This window comes from Gymnogyps californianus, chromosome 2 (assembly GCF_018139145.2).
Source record: "Gymnogyps californianus isolate 813 chromosome 2, ASM1813914v2, whole genome shotgun sequence".
Lineage (NCBI taxonomy): Eukaryota > Metazoa > Chordata > Aves > Accipitriformes > Cathartidae > Gymnogyps > Gymnogyps californianus.
This window is the reverse complement of record NC_059472.1, coordinates 15,354,119-15,377,829: the sequence shown is the minus strand read 5'-3', so window position 1 is coordinate 15,377,829 and position 23,711 is coordinate 15,354,119. Positions and strand designations below refer to the sequence as shown.

The following is a 23,711-nucleotide window of genomic DNA, read 5'->3' as shown; positions in this document are numbered from 1 at the left end:
GATAGAGGATGAAGGAGAAAAGAAGCAAGCACTGAGGCTCAACCCCTTCCATCATGCTCTCTTGCTGTCCTTCTACCACCTGCAGCACCAAAAGGCTGTGCAACAGAATCACGTAATGGCAGAGAGGTTATACTTGCTCAACCCCAGCTCCCTCTTGGTCCAGAAAAGAGCTGTATCCATCCTCTACTGAGCAAAGGCATGGAGTGCTGCTCTTTGCTCTGATGCTTTGGACTCCGATCCTACCTAATTTATCCCATCTTATCTAGCACTACCATGGATGATCCTGCTTCCCTCTAAATGGCTGCCTTCATAGTTCATGAAAATACCTGTCTGGATGGGGAAAACAGTCGCAAAAAAACCCACACCACACAAAAAAACCCAAACCCACAATCCGCCTCACCTAATCACAGTCCTTAACTGTTTCCTCTGGCCTATAAATGTAATCTCTGCTGAATTAAACTCCACCCAGCTTAACTGTCTGTGTTGGCCACATACTAAAAAAGTTATGTGCCGTCCTGTTATCTATCGCTGCTTGGTAACAGTAAAATTGTGCCTTGCCTGTTTATTGTTGCCAAAGGTTCCACACAGTCCCATTATTTCTCCTTGAATCCACACATAAACGCTGAATGGGACAGGACTGAGAATGAAAGTCCTTTCGTGGTTAACACATTCCCCCTAAGCCCATCTGTCACCCTCGGAGCAGTATCAAATCACTGCTGCTAAGGAATAGCGTGAGGAGACTTGGGAGGGAGTACGCTCTTCTTTATTCAAGGAAAACAGAGGATGATCCAGGAATTCCACCAGTTCTGTTTATTTTTAAACAGAATGATTCATATTGCTTTGCAAGCATATTGACCCATTTACAGAAAATTGTTTAAACAAAAGTAACAATTATCCTCTTGCCTCACTTTTGAGGATTTTGGCTTTCCTGGTAGAGCATAGCCACACCATCTTTGGAGTTGCTCAGGGTATATGAGTGAGAACATCTTAAAATATAAAAAAATCATAAGCCATTATTATTGTGAAAATTATAATCACTGAAATAGTTATTCTTTAAAGAGTTCTAATTTCAAATTCCAGTTAAAGTTGATTGGACTAGAATATTACGTGTAGACATATGCTCTTTGTTAGTTTTTTGGTAGCTTCTCTACAACCCAACAACAAAGGCTGCAGCATCCTAAGACACTGGTTGAACTGATGCCACAGAAATTGAAACGGATGTGAAAGATGAACTCTGATTTGCACACCTTCCAGATGAAATCACTTGGCCCAAACTGAAGTCAGACAATGGGTGCTTAACGGATTGCTTTTAAAAAGCAAAATATATATTCATCTTTTTCTCATTCAACCAAGAAAACATTCCTTATCTAAAAGGAGATTCCTTTGTCTAGGAGCAAAAAATCAGATTTAGATGGTTCCACAGACTGGCAATGAAGAACATTAGGCCTCCTAGCAATGTTCTTCAGCACCCTTCACATGCAGACTTGGCTCTGTATTTCAACTGCCTACTGTATGTGGCAGTCATATACTTCAGGATATGACTGTATATGGAGCCTGTGTCTGGCAGCCCTGAATAATAGGTGGGCTGAATCGCTCATTACTCTCATGCCATCGGATTTGGGGCAGCAAGTTAAGCAGTATGAACACAGCTCTTGGGCATGCAATCAGAAGAGGAAAACATTATCCTTTGTGCTCAACTCTTGAACAGTTCTTGCATCATTTCCTTAATGTACAGTGAACTGAGATGCAAGCCTCCAAACAAGCCCTTAGAAATTCTCCGGGGGCTGCTCTTCCCAAGCCTTGCCTAGCCAGACACTGTGGGATGTTCTTTTGCTGTCTGAAAATATCCCCCTCTTATTTTTATAATCAATTTTTTTCTATCTGTTTTAGAAACCACTTTTGTATCTTTTATGCTAAGATCTTTGTTAAAATGTAATTATTTACATTGCGCCTTGGCTAAACCAGCGTGCTAGAGAGAATTTAGCCAGGCAGCAAAAAGCTTCAGTTTAGGGAGGGGGGTGGTGTTTCCCCTCATTAATCTGTTTCTGAGGTAAAAAATGTTTTCTGCAGCAAAATGCCTCTGACAGCAAGTTTGTATGGTTCTGCCCCTGAATGTTCCTTGACTGCTTTCTTCTTTCTTTAACAAAGGCTATATACCATGCATCAAATTTCTGATGTATTTTTACAGCATTACAAATGCACTGCATTTCGTACAAAAGATCATTCATAACATCAGTTTTAATATAGCACAACTACTTCAAGACTGTACTTCCTAAGAATTCATAAGAAGCCACAGGTATATAAATACCCTCTTCTGCATTTTCAGGTACTTATTGTCAAAATCACTCAAATACATAGTCCTAGCTATGACATCAACTGGAAAAAGAGAAACTTTGGTACTTACTGATTTTTGCACATGAAGAAATTTTTTGTTATACAGACAGACAGTAAGCACTAACTACTGTATAGACAATTCATATCTATCAGCCCTCACAGACCCTGCCTGGTTTCTTTTTGACGGTGTTTCTTCTTCCTCACACAGGAGGCCTTGGCTGTACTTTGAAACTGCACCTATTCAATTGTATTAGTGTAGTACAAGCACTCGGGGTGGACATCATCAAGTGTTTTATACTCCTGCAAATACTGTGACAGAAGAAGGCCGAAGTGTAAGGCTTTTCTATACTACCAAAAATGTATCTATGCAAGAAGTGGTAGTAGTAGTACACCTATAAAGCTATAAAATTAATACAGGTGTGAATGGGTATACTCACACATACACACCTACCTTATGAAACAGATATTCAGCAATTTATCAGCATGATTTGCCAAAAATGATACATTCAGATCTTCACCTTCATTACAGGGGTGGTGTCACTTGTGCGAACGTGCTAAGATTCTGACCTAACTTTTCAACCTCAAGAAACCATATGCAGGGCTCCGGGCTGACACCTCCAGATGCCCACTTGCCCGTAAACCCTCACTTGATTCAGCAAACCAGAAAAATGACCCGGCTCCCGAATAAGGCCTTCAATGGAGAGCCCGTGCACGGCGGACCGAGGGACGGCGCCAAGCCTGCGAGGGCTGCAGGCCGAGGCGGGCTTCCCCGGGGAAGCCGGCGTGACAGACACCCCGCAGCAGGGGACGACGGCGCCTCCTCCCCTCCGCGGCCCCGGCCGGGCCGGGCCGGGCCGGGCCGGGCCCCACGCTCCCCTCAGCCCTCGGCCCTCGGCCCTCGGTCCCGCAGCGCTGACGCCCAACCGCCCCTCACGCCAACACCCCCTCAGACTCAGACCCCGCCCCGCCCCGGCGGCTGCCGCGACGTCACTTCCGCCTCCGGTCGCCCGCGCCTCCGGGCGCCGCCGAGTGCTTCCGCCTGCGTGTTTCCAGGGCAACGCGGCGCCCCGGTGCCCCGTGAGTACCGGCCGCCGCCCGGGGAGAGAGACCGGGGGGGCCTCGCCCTCCGCCGGGGAGGGTCGCGCTGCCTCCCATGCCGGTAGCGCGGTGCCGCGGCGCTCCCGTTACCAACCGGGCGTCCCCAGGGAGGGGCTGCGGGGCCCGGGGCCGCCCCTCCTCGCCCCGGGCGTGCAGCCTCGGAGGGGGGCCGGGAGCTAGGCGGGAGCGCGGGGCGGGTCTGCGGGGTCCCGGGGCACCGCCTGTGCCCTGGCCTCCCGGGCTGCGGGGTGGGTAAGCGGTGCCGTGCCTCAAAGGTGGCCGTTCCCCGCGGCGGTGGAAGGGGCCGTTGGGCAGGTGCCGGTGCCGGAGCCCAGGAGCAGGGCTGCGATTTGACGTGTCGGAGCTGGGCAGAAGACCCTTTCGTGTCCCCTTGCGACAGATCGGGGCAGGGGCCTTCCTGGTGACCGCTCTGAGGGGGGGTGTGCGAGGAGCACCCCCAGTTCCACTGCCCGGCAAAGCTGTAGCGGTTAAGGCAGCGGTATCCAAACCAAAGGGTGCTGCACTGAGCCGCCTTTTATCGGTTGAACAGTTTTATCTTGGATAGGACCACGTATTGGGAAAAGGAATGCTGTACCCACAGTACGGAAGTTTATTATGATAGACTCAAACAAGTACTTAATCGTTCCGTCTTAACTTCTTCGTGCAGCTTGACTCAGCAGGACTGGTTAACGTCAAGAGATGTCAACTCCCCCTCTCGCTGGGGCAGGCATGCCGACTGGTGCTTTCTCAGGGACACAGGCTCAGGCAGCTAGGGAGGTAAACACAGCTTCTCTCTGTCGAATTGGCCAAGAGACTGTGCAGGACATTGTATTTCGAACCATGGAAATCTTCCAGTTACTGAGGAACATGCAGGTGAGAAATAACTTTCTGTTTTTATGGTCCTCAGCTTCCCGTGTTTTTGCCACCAGCTGCCAGTATATGTAGGCACAGGCGGTAGCTTAGGACATTTAAATACATAACTCGATCAAACTGCTTTGAAAAGGGGGATTGATTGGAGAAGCGAATACTACTATTAATATATTTACTTACTGCTGTACATTCAGTGAAGATGGAGAACATTCAGGAATGCTGAATTGTTATCTCACCCATAATGAATATACTCTAAATACACTTAATATCTGTGTTTTCCTTTGTGAATAATGAAGTCTGTTTATACGCCGGTTATGTTTCTCTGGTTTTGTTAACATCTGGGGAGTAATTTTAGAGGAATTTTCATTGATCTTTTTCTTTAATATTTTCGACCTAGAACTTTTTGACATTTCTTTTTGTTATTAAAGTGGACATAATCCTTATATGTGGCTACTTACTGAGAAAACGTACAAACTTCTGTTGTGTTTCTCTGTTGAGAGCAGAAGATAAATAATCACTCCTATTCCCTCTGTATTTTCATGACCTAAGTTATCTTAGGTATAGGTATATGTACTTAGAGTTTGCTAACTGTGAATTCACTTTGATTGTGTCTCTGAATTGTGAGCTGGGGTTGAGACACAAAGTCTCAAAGTCTAATACTCAGATAACAACAGTGTCATGCTTAAGCATTTTGAAGACATTCACCGAAAGGAGTTACAGAGGGATTGACGGTGACCAAAGTGTAGAATACATGAAGCTGTTTGACAGCAGTGATTTGGCACATCAGATGAGCAGATAAAATACAGAATTTTGCTGATAAAGAAAATAGAAATTTCAGTGATTTCTGAGGGGATAGTGTGATTGTCTTATTTTAAAATGTACAAAACCCCACTGATTTATTTTAGTTTATTTATTCTGTGTGACAGAAACTTTAATGTAGTATTTTTAACGTTTTGGGGTTTTGGTTCTCTAAGTTACCGAATGGTGTTACTTATCATACTGGAACATATCAAGACAGACTGGGAAAGCTGCAGGAACATCTCCGTCAGCTATCAATACTCTTCAGAAAACTGAGATTAGTCTATGACAAATGCAATGAAAACTGTTCTGGGCTCGATCCTGTTCCCATAGAAGTAAGTATCTTTATTCATATATAAATTACAAATGAGAATAACCACTCTCTGCTTAGCGTATCATCCATTCTCCTGAGTTGCAGGAGACTCATAACAAGTTTTAAAATGAGACTAGAATTATTCAGTGGACTGAATTCTGTTCATTATTTGGAGCTGGTTGAAAGATTGTGAAACTTTCATGTTACATCAACAATTCTTACCAATTGGGAGGGATCCAATTTTGAAATCAAACTTCGTTTAAAATTTTAGCCTTTTTCCTCAGGCTTCTTGGTACATTCACCGATTTGTTTCCCCTAGGAAAAAACGGTCAGGGCAAGTTTTTTTTAAAGAAGTTGTTATGGTGGGAAAAATGTCTGCTTTAAGCTCTCACCTGCCAGCCTGGCTCCCTGAGTAGTAAGCATTATTCTCTTGCTCTGCCCATCAGTCTGTACTTCCATAGTTCCCTCACTCAGCTACTCTTAACCTGCTGAGCCAATATGAACCAAAGCTGAATGTGCAGCGGTGATGGGAAAAGTTAACGGCGTAAAACCTCCAGGAAGAAGGATTGGCCAAAGTTTTTCCTAATAAAAATGCTATTCCTAGAAAAATCAAAACTTCATTTTTCCCCCTCATAAGTTAAGTTGTTTCTAATTCCCAGTAATACTCTTAAAGCCTGTTTTGTGTTATGATTTGAGTTACTACTGCTCTATATTAACCAGAACTGTGAAGTTCTTTAATTACTGACCTCTGGATTCTGAGGCAACTCTATTAACGGACTTCTGATTGTCCATTGAGTTTTAATCATTTAAGTATTATATTTTATATTTGAGTCCCTTCACTGAATAGCAATAAAGAAATGAAGGAGTCCATCCTGTACAGTCCATTCTAGACTACTAATCTACTTCTGTCAGCAGTCGCTGCCATGTGTTTCAGAGAAAGGTGTTTGGAAGCCTTACAGCAAGCAAGGGAGTAAGATAACTTTCCCATTTAAAAAAATAAAACTTTTTTCATGGTTTGTTGACTTGTGTGCAATAGCTGAATACTTGTGTCCCCTTTAAAAGCTTTTGATGTGTCTTGTTTTCACAGACGGTTGGGATGAGGTGGGGTTGGTCTTTTTTTTTTTTTCCTTTTCTTTCTTTTCACAGTTTTTTCCTGTTACCAGGATGAAAAAGAATCTCCATAGAGAAAATGAGTAGTCATTTCAAGCTTTTTTTAATGCAAGGTCTCATTGATACCTTATGCACAGCAGAGTTTTGTATCGATAGGTGGAATTCTTTTTTCTTTTATCTACTTAGTCTTTTCTGCTGTGAAGTTACTAGAACGCCTGCCTCCTCATGTTTTATTGGTTAAGGTGAATGAGAGTAGCACACCATTCCTCTTGGATGGGTTTTGTTAAATTCTTATTTCAACTTTTCAATAGTAGTCTCAATCATATTATTTAATGACTGCCATTCTAACCATATCTTTAAAGAATATCAACAAATCTCTTTTTTTACACAGTCAAGAGAAGTCAGTACCTACTAATATTCCTTAGTCTATTATTGATGTAAATGTTTTTATGTTTTTTCATTAATGTGTACTATCAACGTAATAGGTATTCTTACCAACTTCCTGTTAACCGACATAGCAAGGCATGAGATAATTGTGAAGCAGATCTGGCTACAAAGTTCTCTAATTGATTAAATTTGCTGCTTCATTTATGTGTTAGGTGTAGTTCTTTGCTTTTCTTTGTTTTTTTCCTACTAGTTTTTCTGAAAGATGGGAGTTTTCAAAGAAAATGTTCTACTTTGAGTGGTACTTAATTTTTCCATCACAGAGAGGAGTTTTTTCGAAGAGTATTTAGCAGCCACACTACTTCTCTATGGTATGCGAATGTAGTAAGTTGTTAACCTTTACTACGTTTTCATGGCAGAGCTTAGTGTGGTGGCTTTTGTCCATTTTGATAAGCTGAATAAGAATGGCCTACAAAAATTTTTGTATAGAAGGAAATTAAATTTTCAGTAGGTTAAGTCAAAGTAAGTTTTCCATCAGAATGCTGAAGGATGCTGCTGAATGCTTCATAATATTACACTCCAACCTAAATAACAAGTTAACATGCATTCGATGAGCAGCTTGCTCTCAGACTTTTAAACTAATGTCTTCTTGCTCATTTGCATCAATTACTAGTCTTTCATTTGTCTGTAATGTGTATGTGAACAAGGATGTAATTTTGCTATCAACTTTAGGTTTTCTCAGTTCAGGACAGAAAAATCAACAATAGACTATAGACTTTGTGGATATATGTTATGTATAAAATGTTACAGCTTATAATTATTTTTTAATAAGATGTTCGTAGCTTGGGAGCATTCTGACACAGAAGCATATATTTGTTCTGTAACTAGTATATTTACTGATTCTTTTTAATTTTTTTTTTAGGAAGGGAACGTACATTAATATTCATTTAGAAATTCTTTATCAAAGATTTTTGGCTTTGTAGAAGCTTACAAGAATGATAGTACACTATGTGCTTGAGGAGATCACAGTGGGAAATTCTTATGGAAAAACTCCTAGTAGGTAACTGTGGGCCTGGTCTTAAGAATAGCCAAACAGAGGCCTGCTAAAATAGCAAGTCATAATTAGGGTATTAACCAAGTAGCTATGTAAAGCCAGTCATAATTATGTTTAGTATATCACTGAAATACTTTATAATAATGATAACTTCATGTTTGTGGTATTTCATAGTGTGGAATAGTAAATTTTAAAATCACAATCTGCAGAGTTCAAGAATACAAGGATTATCTGTGATAAATATCTTAAAATGTAAAGACTGGGTTCTGCCTGCAATTGTGAAATTGCTTAGGTCTGGGCATGGTAATATGTGGGATTGTGTCTTTTTGAAACACATCGTTTTTGTGCAGAACCGACTGAGGTCTTTCCAAGGCCTTTGGGTCTGAGGTGACGAAGTAAGCTTGTCTCCACTTCCTCTTGGGAAGTTTGAACCTTTGGAGAAAATGGTAGTACCTTATGTATCTCCTGGTTTTGGTTTCTTTTTTTTTCTTCTTTTTTCCTTTTTCTTTTCTCTCTTTTTTTTTTTTCCCCTAAAGCTAATGTTTCTTGTCTTTACAGCAACTTATTCCATATGTTGAAGAAGATGGCTCCAAGCATGATGATCGTGGTGCTGCAAGTCAGCTTCGTTTTGCTAGCGAAGAGAGAAGGGAAATCATGGAAGTAAATAAGGTAACAAAGTTGAAATTAATTTGCATAAAACTGAAAATGTCATGATGTCATTATAAAGCTTACATTTCAAGATTGCTGTACTAAATGCACTATGTGTGATGGCTACCATCAAACTTGGTAATAAATACTTCTTGCATGTAACTATTTCAGAATTACCTTTTAGTAAGCAATTTTTTTTAGCTGTACCGCTGGCTGCAGAGTTAGGTTTTCCTGACAATTTTAACTTGTGCCTCTTTTTAAACTGACATATATTCTTCTGAATACGGTGTATTATGTTTATGCTTAACCCACTAGATACGGCAGTACAGACTGAGGTAAGGTGCCTGTTGAACTTATTTCTCTTCAAAACTTACCCATTTTTTTTAACATCTGAGGTATTGAACATCAGATGTGTAAATATTATTGCAATGATGTGAGTTAGTAAAGGATTTTCAGGGCTCCTTTCTGTATTTTGACAGTTTGAGGAAGACCATTCCTTTTGTTAAGTGTAGCATTTATTGAATCTTGACACATTCAGAAAAAAATGTACTATGTATGATAAAGATGCTGTTAAATTTCCAGTTTGAATGGCAGTATGCAGTTGAGTACAATTACTAAAGATGGATTCAAATCTAAAAATAAATATGCTGTAGTATGCTAGTAGTAGCTACATAATAGCTACATAAATATGCTGTAGTATGTAAATATGCTAATACAATATTGAGATTAAAAATATTTAGTTTTACCAGACCACAATTTTGAACATTGTTTCTTCAATCTGTAAAGTACAAAGATAGGATTAATTAAATATTTTTGTAGCTGTAATATCTGTAAATGCTTAGTAAAAAGGAGGCATAATCTACAAAAATAACTGAACAAAGGAAGTAAATGAGCAAAATATTTCTTTATGGAGAGAATAATTGGTGGATTTTCAGCTTTTAAAATGTTTCCGATATTTTAATTTGTCTTCAGCAATCAGAGATGTACTGAATTTTTCATAACCCATTTATTTAGAAAAATGCAAGCATATTGTACAGGAGAAAATGAGGACTACATGAATTTAGAGAAAAGCAGTTGTCAGCTTTCCTGTTGTGTTTTTTCTATTCAGTGCTGATGTAGCAGGGTTGTATATATTATATTGTATGTAATGTACTGTGAATTTATGCACATTTATTTGCAATCTTTAAGTGTCAATAAGCTTAACTGTCCATATTTGCTGTGTTTTTAATAGTTCTATGACATGTTTTTGCCCTTGTTGTTGTACTTGTGTGCTAATATGTTTTTAAACCTCCTTGGTGTGATCTTGTGAAAAGAATTTCATAAATGTTTATGATGAGTTCTGAACCTTAAAAAGGTTGATGCTGTTACAGGACCATTGGTAGCAAGTTGGTAATTAAGAGTGTATTAAAACCTTCATTTAAATGTGGTCTGAAATCCTGTATTTACACTTAAATGCCTAGACCTAATTTCCAGATTTGCCACAGTAAATCTTCACAAGATAGTTGAACTTTCTGTAATATTCTTGTGGACAAATATTTAGTAACTGCTGCAAAAGAAATTTAAACTCCTTGTTTTTGAAAGTGCACTGATTTTTTTCTTTTGTCTCCCTCCAGCTGTATAAGCACATCCACTACCACTTTCGAAGTCCAAATTTTAATACATTACAAAATAGGAAATGCTTTGGTTTTTATGACTAGAAATAAAGAAATTCTTATTTTGACGAAGAAAAATCACTAGAATCAGGTTAATTGGTCTAATTTCTGACACTGACTGCTGGGCTCAAATAGGCCTTTCTGGTTCTTAGCTGGCACTCCTGACATCTTTTCAATCCTCTGTAGTATGTAATGTCCACCTCCAACTCAATTTTGCTTAATTTATTTTAGCAAAATTTCAGTAATACAAAACGTTGATGAAAATGCTGTGACAGGGAAACCAACATGACAGCTGAAGAAGCTTTTTATATTCTTGACCCACTATCTTTTCTTCCTTCAGCTGGTTGTCCTGCTCTCACCTAGCCCTTTTTGCTGTGACAGGCAGTATTTTTTGTCTTGCATGTTACTGTACCAAAAAAGCATTATTGCAATAACCCAATACTTTGACATTATTGAGACATTTGAATTCTTACACCTTTCATGGGTCTTTTAGTTTTACCCTTCTTGCTGTGATATCCCAGCCAGTCTGATCTCTTTAGTGGCTCTGGATGTATGTGAAAGACACTAACTGCCCTGCTGTGTGGACCACAGCCAAAACTAGTAGATCATATAAACCTTGTGGATCATATATTCTCACACAAAAACGTCCCTCTTTCCAGGAACCACTGACTTGAAACATAGCAGCTCTGCTTTGCTACCGCAGTTGTCTGGGAAGGGAGCATCCTCAGTGGAGGAGAAGAGGAGTGTCACATGCTTCCTATACTCACCATCTCACTCATAGGGCAGGAGAACCTGTTGATGTAGCAGAGTTCCTAAATACTGCAGTAGCTTTTGATGTCGGTTTACTGTACAGTAACATCTTTTGGTCTTATTTATTTATTTATTCTGCTATATTAGACTTCTCTTTTAGGTCAGAAAGTTTAATGCACTCACCTTGGCTAAGAAGTACTTGTCCATTAATTTAAAATATAGATCACTTTACAAGGTAATGAATTTCTGTCCTAGCAGTTCAGTAATATTGAGCAACTGTAGGTTTAAATAAAACCTATTGAGCTTAAAAACAAAAGGGATTTTTACAAGCACTAAGAAGAGTGCACCATTATTATAAAACAACCAAACAAACCATTTATTGAGCACTGACTACCTCTACCTTTTGTATTAAACGATTCTCTCCTGCAGTTCCCAAAACTGTTACTTATTCCTTTTATCTGTATTTGCTTTCTGGGGTTGTAAATTGTTGTGGTGGTTGACTCTTCTGGAATAAATAATTCACTGTTCCAGAATCAGTTTAGCATTTGCATTGGTCTACTAATACAAGTCCTGATCCAGTTTTCACTGAACGTAATTACTATTTGCAACAATTGGAAGCTGTTACCAAAATTTTCTTGCTTGTCTTCATATTTTTTGAGTCTTTAATGTTCTATCTACAGGTTTTTTACCTTCTAAGTATAGCATCATCTGTAGTATTTTCAAGATGTCAGGCTCACCTTGGGTCTATGGTCTCGTAGTACATTCAACAGGATTTACAACAGAAAATACCAAATCACAGACTTGGAACACTTTAATCTGTGTTGCTGCCTTATCAGCAGTTTTCTTCTCCGCTTGTTTTTAGAAATGGAGCAAGTACCGCTTTGGTTTTTTAGATGCTGTAGGTCTGGTTTCAAATTAAGCACTTAGGAAAACCATCGCATAATTAGTAGTCTCGGTACATTTGGGTGAAAATGAAATGATGTGAAATAGCATTATGACATTCCAGGTGACCCTTTAGAAAACAATCATGTTTGATATTCTTAGTTAATCTTTGCTAACGGGTTAATAGTGATCTTGCTAAGAGAGGAAAAGACAATCTACATGACAGGCTTTTAAGTTAAGCTGTTACGAGTTTAGCTCTGGGCTTTTGTGATAACAAAACCATTGTGCACTGCAGCTGATGTTGTTTAGGGAAGTAGTCCTTAAAATGACAGCAATTTGCAATTAGTCTTTCTCTTTGGAGAACTTTACCTGAAAACTACTTTTGACTATGCTGAAAAACTTCATTCCCTTTAAACTATCTTTCACGCTATTTGCATGTTTTTTTAATTTGTTTTGTATTTGTAGAGTCCTTTTTCACCCAAAATATGAATGTGCACCAAGGAACACTTCAACAAGAGGGGAAGAATTGTTTATTTGGACACCTTCTCAGGAGATTAATCTGCACTGGGGGCAGTTCCATCCTGTTTTGGATACCCAAACTGGCTCTCTGCGATGGTAGAATCATATAGGAATTTAGGCTCAGTAGGAGGTCTGGAGATTATCTGATTCAAACCCCAGTTCAAAGCAGGGCCAACCAGCAAAGTTAGATCCAGTTGCTCAGGCTCATATCCAGTAGCATTTTGAATATCTATAAGGATGGAAATTCTGCCCTTTCTGGGCCCTTCTTAAGTGTCGACTTTCACTGTGAAAGTTTTCCTAATGTTACATTGGAATTTTCTTTGTTGTAACTTGTGTCCACTGCTCCTCATCCTTTTGCTGTGTACATTCAGAAAGAGTCCAGCTTTTTCTTTTCTATGATCTTCATTAGGTAGCTGAAGACAGCATCACGATCCTGCCTTAGCCTTCTCTGATTGAGGCTGAACAAATAAAGCTTTAATCATCTTGGTGGCCTTCCACTAGACGTTCTCCATTATGTTAGTGTTTTGTATTGAGCCCCAAATTGGACAATCGTTCTCCAGAGCCAAATAGAGGAGAATAACAATTTCACTTGACCTGATAGGTACACTCTTGCTAATATAGCGCAGTGTGCAGTTAGTCTTCATTGTTGCAAAAAGATCCACTGCTGACTCATGTTCTAGTTGCCAGAAAGTTTCAGAAAGGACCTCAGGTCCTTTTCTGCAAATCTGCTTTCTAGTCAGTCAGCCGTCTGCCTGTGCTGTTGTATGAGTTTATTCTGTTTTCAGATGTAGGATGTTGCTTTAATTGGAGTTCCTGAGATAGGTGTTGGCCTGCCTTTCCCACCTGTTGAGGTCCCTCTGAATTGGACATCCTACCACTGAGTATATCGACCACTTCCCCCAATTTGGTATTGTCCACAAATTTGATACTTCGATATAGTGATTAGGTCATTAAGTGTGGGTAAGTCATTAATGAGGATATTAATAATATTGACCTTAGTATCAATCCTGAGAAACATCAAGAGTGACCAGCTGCCACTTGGTCTTAATACTGATGATCACAACATTTAGAATCCAATAGTCTAGCCAGTTTTCCATCAACCCTGTAATCTACCTGTCCAAACCACATCTCCAGTTTGGCTACAAGGATACTATGAGAGACTGTGTCAAAAGCCTGACTAATATGAAAGTAAACAAAATCCCGTGCTCTCCCCTTGGCCACACAGCCAGTCATTTCTCAATAGAAGGCTATCATGTTGGTCAGGCATAACACATCTTTGGTAAATCCAAGATGACTGTTCCCAGTCACCTTATCATTCATGTGTCTGGACATGACTTCCAGAAGGATTTGCTGCATAGTGTTTCTGGGGTCAGGGGTTAGGCTGACCAGCCTGTAGTTTCCCTAGTTTTCTGGATCCTTCTCCTTGCCTTTCTTGAAGATGAGTTGAGATGTTTCCTTTTTCATCAGGAGCCTCTCCCCATTTCCAATAGAAAATTATGTAGAGTGGTCTTGTAATGTCATCAGCCAGCTCTCTCAGCACTCAGATGCATTTTATTCCATATAATGAAATATTTCCTTTTCAGTTTCATATAAAATGTTGCATGCAAAGTTTTTCATGTAACTTCCTATATCAAAACAGTATCTTGGTTACAAAGTTGAGAAAAATGAGGAAACACGGAGCTTAAAGCTGTCCGTACAATCCCAGTTGTCCCCTTTTGTCCTCATATAAATGCATATTATACAACCTTTATTACATTATCACATTTGGTTCCTCTCCCCCCCGCCCCTCCTTTCTTTTCTGGAAGAGTCCTTGAGCTATTCTGCTTTTGTTGCAGACTAGGCACTGTTTAGATTGAATCAGTATTGTGATAAATAAGATTATAAGAATCCTGGTTTATGTATTGTGTAAGTTGCATGAGGATATTGAATAAGCAGGGAATTTGGGTATGAGAAGGAAGGATTTAATGTGAGTAGTGAGTAAGTAACTGAAGGCTGCTTTTGAGAACTGGATTTTTATCCTTGTCTCTGCCACAAAATGTCTGTGGTAGTTGTTCATTCTTCCCCTTACAGTTGCTGGTAGTTGTCCTTTGACGATGTGGGAACCTATTAAAATATGAAGTTTAGTGATGGACTTGAATCGTGAATGTCTCTGGACAAAGTTAGTAGGCACTCCAGTTTTATCCATAGTGTTCCTGTAACTTAGTTTGCTGTCTGTAGCTGAGGATCATATATCTGTGTGATTTTCATGTTAAGAATGGGGATGTAACACTGAGGAGTGTGGTGGAGAAGCACCTTGGGGAATGGATAATTCCATTACAAGCTACATAGCTTAGAGGTTGCTCAGTAAATAAGACCTCAGACTTCATCGTTGAATGATAAATAATTGGTATGAAGCAAACATCCATCTATTTTAATGAACACACTTACTCCTCTTTGAACAACAGAGCAGTGGATACGTGCAATTGCTGTCTGGTTCAATATGTGAAGAGTATTGAGCATGCAGTGGAGCACAGGCTGTCACTGGTACCTCTGCTTGTTTCAGGAACAGAGTTACGCATGCAGAAGGAGCAATTTTCCTTTCAGCCATTAGATGAGGAGGGAGGCAGAAAACCCAGTCTCTCATTTCCAGTAAGGGTAGAACAGTTATGCTGTGACTGACATCAGGAAAAACTGTAGTTATTTAACAATGAGTGTGTTAATGTTTAATTGCACAGCAGTTAGTGTATTAGTGATGAATACTTTTTATCCATTTGAAAAAATATTATAAATAGATGGATATGTGGATTTATTATGATGGAAAGTGGGCCTTGGTATCAGTTGAGTAGCCATAAGTTAGAACATCACCTGGCAGCTTTAAGAGAGTTTGAGCAAAGTGTTGAGGCATTGTTTCTATCATTTCTTTTCCTGCTGTGTGCATATAACATTGTAAGTCTTTTTACTGTAAAACTGAAGGAAAAGAAAAAAAAGAGAAGGTTTTTCCACCTCCTTACTTCAGAGATTTCATTATGAAGGACTCACTTAAAAAAAAGAACAATATAAATTGCCAGGGCAGGCTTTACTTTTTCTCGCCTATCACAAATACTGTGTTTCTGTAGAAATTTCTTGGGTTTCACTTGCATGGAAAAATAGAGGCCATTGTTGCCTTCATAAGACTTTCAACAATCACTGCCTACAGCAGTTTAATGGTCAGAAGGAATAACATGCTAATGAAAAAGAAGATGATGCAAGTTCTTTCTGTAGTAGAGTCGTAATCAACAAAGTAAATATAATTGTTTTAATTCTGCTGAGATTTATGCAAGTAAAGGTACTACTATTACTAATATTTGATGCTTTATTATGCTTAGATGTACTTCTGGCCTGTACTGTTGCAGATCTTGAACAGAGCAGGTAAAAACTATAGCTGGCACAGCATTCAGGAGAATGGTCTTTTATATAAGATTTTCAAGATGGAAGCACCTCTTCTTTTTTTTTTTTTTTTTCCTCTTAAGCAGAAGTAGTACCTGTACAACATAGGCAAGAACTTTTGATGTTTTTACAGGCATCACTTGGAGTAATATCTTACTCTTGCACAGTGTTTACACTATTATCTCTGCCTGAAGAAGGGGCTTCTAACAAACGGATTGAGTGCAGAATAATGACTCATAGTGATGTTTAGGTTTTAAAATGTGAAAGGTAGATGATCTTAAGATGAGGAGAGAGATGGGAACAGCGTGGAAAGGAAAGTTCTGATACATCTCTGATAGAAAGTTTGTAGATTGGTCTAGACAGCACTGATTTCAAATGAAGTGAAAGTGAACCAAAAATGAGCTTAAGTCAAAAATTGATTTCAGTCAGAGTTGAAATTACTGAGTCCTACTGAACCCAAATCTGTATGAAACGTGTCAAGTTCTTTATGGCACGTTCCTTGAAAGACAGCTATTTTCTGGATGTATGTTGTGGTTCTCCCACTTTGTTTCATTTATGTGGATTTTGTGCTTCTGTACATGTTTTCGTAAATGTCCTACCTGACCTAACCCTACTAAGGTCCTGTTGGTTACTGGAAGGTGCAGTCCTTGCCAACTCCATCATGCTGGCCATAGTACTTGCAGTGTCAGTCAAAATGGATAGTTAATCACATTGAAAATTAATATCACCAAAGAAGACCCCTTAGGATTGGTTTGCAGTCAGATCACTTTTCTGACAGTGAGTGACTAACAGAAACATGCCTGTCAGATGTAAGGTGAATTTAGATGTCTTAAACTCATTATAAACTGCCTCATATAAGATAATTTTCCTGTGCTATCTTAAAACAGATAAAGTCAGAAGCTGTAGCATATATGTAGGATGAAGAACCTTTGCTTATTTCATACAACTGTTAATCCTGAGAAGCAGTCCAGAGTTCAACTAAGTCATTTCAGTAGAAGGAGGAAAGAGTGGGAGACAACTTGCAAGCAATCTGTTCAAACGAAAATTTGTCGTTGCTGCAGAAGCTGCTTACAGAACTTGCCCGTTTCCCAAGAAGGCCATTTCACCTATCTTTCCAAGGTTAGACCTGAGTTGAGGTGTTCTTACTGGCTCAGCAAAGTCTTAAGCAGAGGCCAGCACTGCCCGTGGTGCAGAACATATTAATTATGTAGTACTTTGTGGTGTGGACCACTGCCTGTCAAAGATCGGTAACAAAGATCACTTTATGCATTTCAATTAGGAGACCATGCTCTCTGAAGTGGATTTTTTCCCCTCTATTCTTTTTTTAGCCTGGCAATCCAGAGATGGTGCTTCATCTTAGATGTTTTTTCTGTCTCTAGAAAAAGTAGAGTAGAAGAGCTAAGAAAATGGCTCTTCACTGAAGACAAGGATCTAAAATTATCTTCAGATAAATAAAGCAACAATTGTGTACTTCTTGTCTTTACAGATGCTTTGAAAACAAATGAAATCCAATTTGAAGGTTCCCTTGTCTAGCATCAAGTAAAGATCAAGCAATTTACAGTTTTATAACACTTGCAGAAGAAATGAAAACAGTCTTACAGAATGAGTCTTTTGGGTGTAATTTATGTAAAGTTCATGTGAGCATACTTACGTAACAGTATTTAACAGTACAATTGGACGTGGATGGAGAGAGAACACAATCTGCATATCAGAGGTTAATGGTTCTTTCTATCTGTGACTTGAATAACCATCACTGACTGTTCAGCCTTCATTTCTGTTGATGAAGGCTTTGAAAAATCATGAAATGGCATGCCCTCAGTATCAGTGAGTGACAGCTTGCATTAAACTCATAGTTTTGATGTAACATTCATTGATTTCTCTAAGAGTGAATGTTGAGGATGGCAAACAAATATGTTTAAAAATGCCACAGGTATGAACATGCTTGTTTATCTCATGCCTCTTGTGCTTTCTCGAGCATGAAGATCTTACATTACGAGCTTTTGTAGGGAGACACTTGCAATTCTGTCATTTGGATGCTATGGTAACTACATGCTTCTCAGTTTTCTCGTCTTTAGGAGTTGGATCTCTGCTGTATTGTGTAGTCTTGGATTAGCAAATGGAAAGAAAGATGCATTAGATAAATGCACATAGTTATCTTTAAAATACTTTTTAGTCTGTCAAATGCTTGATTAGAAATTCCGAGTTAGTGTGCATGAACTGTCCTACGTCTGTTTTTACATCCTTCTCAGGAGTCTGGAATTGATTGTTGTCTCTGCTTCCAGGGAATGTGTCCACCAAAGTCTGTGTTCAGGAACATTTCCCATACTCAAAGTACTATGTTCCCCATGTAATCTAAGCCTAATTACCGTATTATGTCAGACCATTTTTGCAGGTCTGAAGTGAATAGACTTCCTTTTTTTCTCTGGACTACTTTCCCAGCTGACCAGCTGGGCAACTTAAAAATATTGGTGTGTTGTCCGCATCAAATTTCAGGAGACTGATTTTCAGGATATTGCTTCTTTTGTTGCTTCGTTTTATCACTGTTCCAGTTACTTTGGTCATATTACTGATCTGGGTCACCCCTTTAATGTATTGCCATTTGTATAGTGCAAATGACAAAGTTATGTCAAACCTGAAACATTTTGAATAGTTTGACATCTTTTGATGGTAGCAAGTCTTTCCTGTGCTTTCACTTGACTTGGAACTCTGGACTTCCCTAATGAATAAGTAGTTTGATCTCTAACGTGAGAAGGCTGACATCCAATCGAATCGGAATGAAATGAAGGACATAGGTTGTTGTTAACAATACACAGTAACTTATTTCTGGACAGCTTTGATTTGAGCAGGAAAATGAATAAATCAGACAATAAATATGTGTATTACTGTGAAACGTGAAAGGTTAGGGAGATTGAGCGATGTCTTAATGCACTGATCTTTCTTCTGTAAAGACATAATTTTTAAGTTCTGGTTATGCGCCCAAATAAAAGTGAGTTTGCTGTTCTTCTGTTCCTTCAAATGCTTCTGCAGTTCACAAAAACAAATACATAATTTTAAAGAATTCAGCATGCTTGGGAATATCCGTTTCAAGACAGGACCCCTTAGCGCATCAGGGTTGACCTACATAGGCAGAAGGGCTGGAAAAGCTTGATTGGCTTTACCTGTACCTTGTGTTTTGTTCAAACTTCTGCTGTTAATCCCTCATTTTTCTGTGCACCCAGGTTATACAACATATATTCACATACATTTACGTGTTCCCTGAATTCCTTATTCCTACTTCAAGTGCTATCTTTTGGACTTTGGAAAGAGAGGAGCGATCCCCACAAGCCTCCAGTTTTTGAAGGGATCAAGTGTTTTGATAAAAAGACTGCTGTGAAAAGAAGCAGCATTCCCCCTCTAGCAATGATCCTTAACTTTTGAGGCTGTCTTGTATTTTTAGAGTGTGCTTTAAAGAGGAGGTATTATCCCACTAATACTGCTCACAGACAACTGAGAAAAAGATCCATATGGCATTTCATAACACTGTAACTTTTGTTGAATTTCTGAGTGCACTATTTGAACTGATCACAAAAAAACTTCTAATAAACTCTTCCCACAGAAACTGAAACAGAAGAATCAGCAGCTGAAGCAGATCATGGATCAGTTACGGAATCTTATTTGGGACATAAATGCCATGTTGGCAATGCGGAACTGAACAAGGAAAATCAAAGTTTGTAATTTGAAAAGATACAAATTTGTTTGGATATACATAATTTCTTTCAACGAAGTAACATGTTTTCCCCCAACCATATTGCAGTAATGTTTGAAAAGTCTTCAAGATTAAAATGTTGGGTTTTTGTAATAACTTAAATGGTGTTGGCTTTGTTTTTATAAAAGATTCATCCTACAGGTTTTACCTGAGTGATTCACGTAGGCTGAATATAATACAGCCTAAGTAACTTACAGTAATAATTTTGATTGCTATGCAAATGGGGGTTGTTATAAATGAAGTGTTTCTGGATTTTTTTTATAATACGATTAACACTGTTTTAAAAACATGTGTTTGCATGCCATTCTGCAGTGCAAACCACCTCTACAGACAGGAAGAGTTGCAATACAGAAAAGTCACTCTAGTAAGCTACAGGACTGAAATAAGTGATCAGATATATTACAATGCAATATCTTTCCCCATTGTGGGAAGATATACTACAGGCTACTATGTCATATAAGTTCATCTTATTCCATATTCTATCACTGGATATATGTTATATAGATAAATTGGAGCAAAATTCCAAAGCCACATAAAATTACCCCTATATCCTTATGGATATAATTTAGTCTTTTTAAGTGAAGACTACATACATATATCCTCAACATTAACCTCTTCTGTAACTATGTGTTATAATTCTTGAGTACTGCTCCAGCTATTGTATGGTGTAGTATTCCTGTAGCATTATGTATGGTTGGAATACTTTGGTTTTGTTTACCGGAATGCACTGAATAAATGACTCATTAATCTTTTCCCTATGACTGCCAGTCCTAGAAAACTTTGGAGTATATGAGCAGTTCATTATTTTGAGTTAATCATCAACCTTCATCTTTCTTCTGCTTCTGGTATTCCTCACAATTTTCATTATCCCTGAAAATAGTATTAATAATTTTTGTTATCCACAGATGCTGCCAGTGGAATATGTGTCTCTCTTTCCAGATGAAAGAATATATAAAATAACACTGTTTCAGTGGAAATCTGTAGGGCACTCTACTGTTAATATTTGTCAAGCTGAAAACTGACCATCCTCATGATTTGTTTCTTGTGTATTACTTTTGACTCTCATTCCATGCCCAGTCAGATTCCTTAATAGTTTTGTGTGAAAGATTTGTACAGCACCTTCTGAAGAGTCCAGTTAAATGGTATCCTTTTAAAAGATACCCTTTTTACAATGTGGGGTTTTGATACTGAATGCTTATTGATATGAGATCTATGGTTTGAAAAATGTTATACTGGTTTGTTGTTCTATCAGTCTTTTTTATTTTGGTTTTTAATAATTTCAACCCATTTGTCTACTCCTTGAGATAAAAATCACTGGCATGTAATAGATCTGATCACATATGGTTAACAATATATGACTTTTCCCTGAAATTAGGTACAATATAGTTGTTTTATTTCTCCTTTTAAAGGCTTTAAATCTTAACAGATTAATGGATGCCCAGTCTTATAATTGCAAATAAACAGAGTTAAAAAATGTTAATTTTGATTAGTTTACCCAGTGTTGAAAGTGGTATGTAACTATGACAATACCTAGATGTGAGCAGATGTCAAAACACCTTACAAATAAGGTCGCTCTCTTTTCTCCCATATTACAAATGGAAGAGTGGATGGCTTAGTGACAAAGCTAGCAGCAGACTATGGCAGAGTTCTTGGTCAGAAATAATGGTTGATTTCTGCAGCTGTGAGAGACATAACTATTGTATATACAAAGCTTTTGAAAAGGACATGAAGACTGCAAGTAGCGATTTTATTTTGTTGCTTATTTAAAATGCAGGTGCATTTTTGTATTTGCAAGGTGTAGTGGCAGCTTTCTGGTTAGTGTATGTATAAGCCTGCATCCAACCAGAAGAAGTATTTGAAGTGGATTTTGAAATGGCACCAACATATCAATTGTAACTGTAAAATAATCAGTACTTAGTATTTTGTTCTATTTTTGGAACAACTATGGAAAATCGAGATTAGTCTAGTCTTTGCTCCACTGCGTGTATACTATCTGTGTATTCTTACTAAATGTCCTTACGGTTTGTTGAGTTTTTTAGTGCATATGAACAGTGCAGAAGTAACCTGAAATGTGAATAAGAGTGCAAATATTGCAAGTAGATGTCTGGCAGATACAATATTCAGCTTACTCTGTGCAGCTGCTAGCAGTAGCCAAGGTTTATACTACAATTTTTCATCTGGGAGAGAGGAGAAAACACTTTAAACCACTACCAGAATAGATAGCGCAGTAGCTAAATTGCAAAGTGCAGAAATTGACAGAATTGTAAATTATCACAGTGAATACTGTCAAAACAGGAACTTTGCAAGGTGTTGGACCAAGACCGTACACTTTGACTTACACAGATGAAAGTAAGGCTAGTGAACATAATTCATATGCTACCAGATCCATGAATAAGTATAGAATTTGGCCAAGCAGATGACACTTTTAAGAAAAGTGGCAATTCCTCAGCTGTGAAACACTTTTAAAGGAATTACTGGGCATCAACATGTGCTGAAATTTAGTGTTTTAGTTAATGCTAACTGAACTTTAATTGCTGGTTAATGAAATGGCACCAAATGAAGTATTTACAAATAACAGCATAGCAATACCAGCACAGATGTTTCAATGTTTTTTTTAATATATCATTGACTAGCTCTGTATTTCTGATTAGGCAGAAGCTGAATAAACATACAGACAGTCCCAGGAGCAGATACCAGAACCTAGGATGGTTCCATTTTTGGAATATAAAAATATTTGAGGGGGTTTCGGTTCTTAGGGCTCTATTTTGCCCAGAGAGGACTTGGGGCAGTGGAGCTAGGATGCTGAATATTTTGTAGCATGTTTGTGGGAGCACCCCAAGTTAACACACACTCTCAAAATGAAGCCGTTAATCCAACACCTTTGTAGACAGTATAACAGATACTGAATGTTCCATTCAGTGTCACAACAGAGAAGATTCCTGCTAGGCAGTATGCAAAGGTCCAAGGTTTTTCTTACATAAAAAGACAAGAGTGTGGAGCACATTTATGCCATGTTCAGGAAAGATGCAAGGAGTTTACCTTTCCTCTTGTATTCCATAGAGGCAGGAGGGCCACATCCAGAGTGCTCTAGTAAACCATGACAGTTTTTGTTGTCCTGTAGAAAAAAACCTGCTCTGATTATAGTATTTCTTACTGATGGAAAAACTGGAACTTGTGCACAAGTGCTACTTAAATTAATCACTGTAAAGAATGGATTTAAGTGGAGTAGGACAAGGATTCTGGTCTCATAGGAACCAGGATTTCATCGGTGTGCAAGATGGCTGCACAAGCCAAAAAGACTACAGCTGAAGGATGAGTGATAACTGCTGTGGAGAACAGTAAGCTCCGGATGTAGATTTGAAGATCTGAAGTTAAGAAAAAACATCAAAAAAAAAAAAGATGCAATGACACCCAAGGACACTGTGAGTCAGCTGAGGTTTACAGAGGATGGATTAGTTTAATTACTTCATGCTAACAAAGGAAATGGGGAATTATAAAGGAATTTACAATACATCAGTGCAGAAAAAAATATTTGGGGAAGAAAGTGAGTAGTTTGCTCACTCTCCTTATTTAATAGTAATGAAGACTGATATGGTAGAGCATCAGGGCTTTACAAGAGAAGGTTTTTTGCTGAGTTGGAAGGTTACTCTATGCATAAAAATAACAAGCTGGCTGATATGTATTGCAAGATATTAATGAAAGTGACCAAAAATATGTACCAATGCCAGTTTTTATTTAAGAAAATGTAATGGATAACTGGAATGTAAGAGGTAAATAAATGCCATATAGTGAAACTTTTGTCTTGTTAAATCTAACTTCTGTGTAAAATTTAAGGATTTTTCTTACTCACATTGCATAAGGGGCGCATTCTGGCATCTGTTACAACAGTACACAACAAATAACACTACTAAAAGCCGGGAACGTTGTTTGTGTTGATGTGAACATAGTCAGAAGCAGCATACGTGTTTTACAGCACTTCGCACTGGACTAGGCCCAGTGAAGACCATAGGCATATTTGAGGCAAATAAGCAGAGGCACGTTTTCATGTGTCCCCTTAACTCTGGAAGCATCTCAGCTCGTTGTATGCCTTCATGTTCAACTTGCAGGCTACCTAATTGCTTAGAGTTCTGCTTCTGCACATGTTCCCAG

At 38.6% G+C, this 23,711-nt stretch overlaps 1 protein-coding gene across 2 annotated transcripts; it reads left to right on the top strand.

The window, feature by feature from the left end:
- The first annotated feature begins 3,367 nt into the window (after nucleotides 1-3,367).
- Nucleotides 3,368-23,349, top strand: MED30 (mediator complex subunit 30). 2 transcript variants are annotated; one of them, XM_050892597.1, is made up of 5 exons: nucleotides 3,368-3,411; nucleotides 4,100-4,305; nucleotides 5,277-5,435; nucleotides 8,520-8,630; nucleotides 19,413-23,349. In XM_050892597.1, the coding sequence occupies exons 2-5, from the start codon at nucleotides 4,132-4,134 to the stop codon at nucleotides 19,506-19,508; spliced, it is 540 nt and encodes a 179-aa protein (XP_050748554.1). In that variant the 5' UTR covers nucleotides 3,368-3,411; nucleotides 4,100-4,131; the 3' UTR covers nucleotides 19,509-23,349. The 2 variants fall into 2 exon arrangements, with proteins under 2 accessions (XP_050748554.1, XP_050748555.1); XM_050892598.1 differs by lacking the exon at nucleotides 3,368-3,411 and having other exon boundaries at nucleotides 4,000-4,305.
- The last annotated feature ends 362 nt before the right edge of the window (nucleotides 23,350-23,711 follow it).

What these genes read in the sequence shown, in the direction of transcription:
- MED30 (XM_050892597.1), top strand. Translation starts at nt 4,132, where the DNA reads ATGTCAACTCCCCCTCTCGCTGGGGCAGGCATGCCGACTGGTGCTTTC. An exon ending in TCGATCCTGTTCCCATAGAA is followed by an intron (nt 5,436 to 8,519) that starts GTAAGTATCTTT and finishes TTGTCTTTACAG; the next exon opens with CAACTTATTCCATATGTTGA. An exon ending in AAATCATGGAAGTAAATAAG is followed by an intron (nt 8,631 to 19,412) that starts GTAACAAAGTTG and finishes CTCTTCCCACAG; the next exon opens with AAACTGAAACAGAAGAATCA.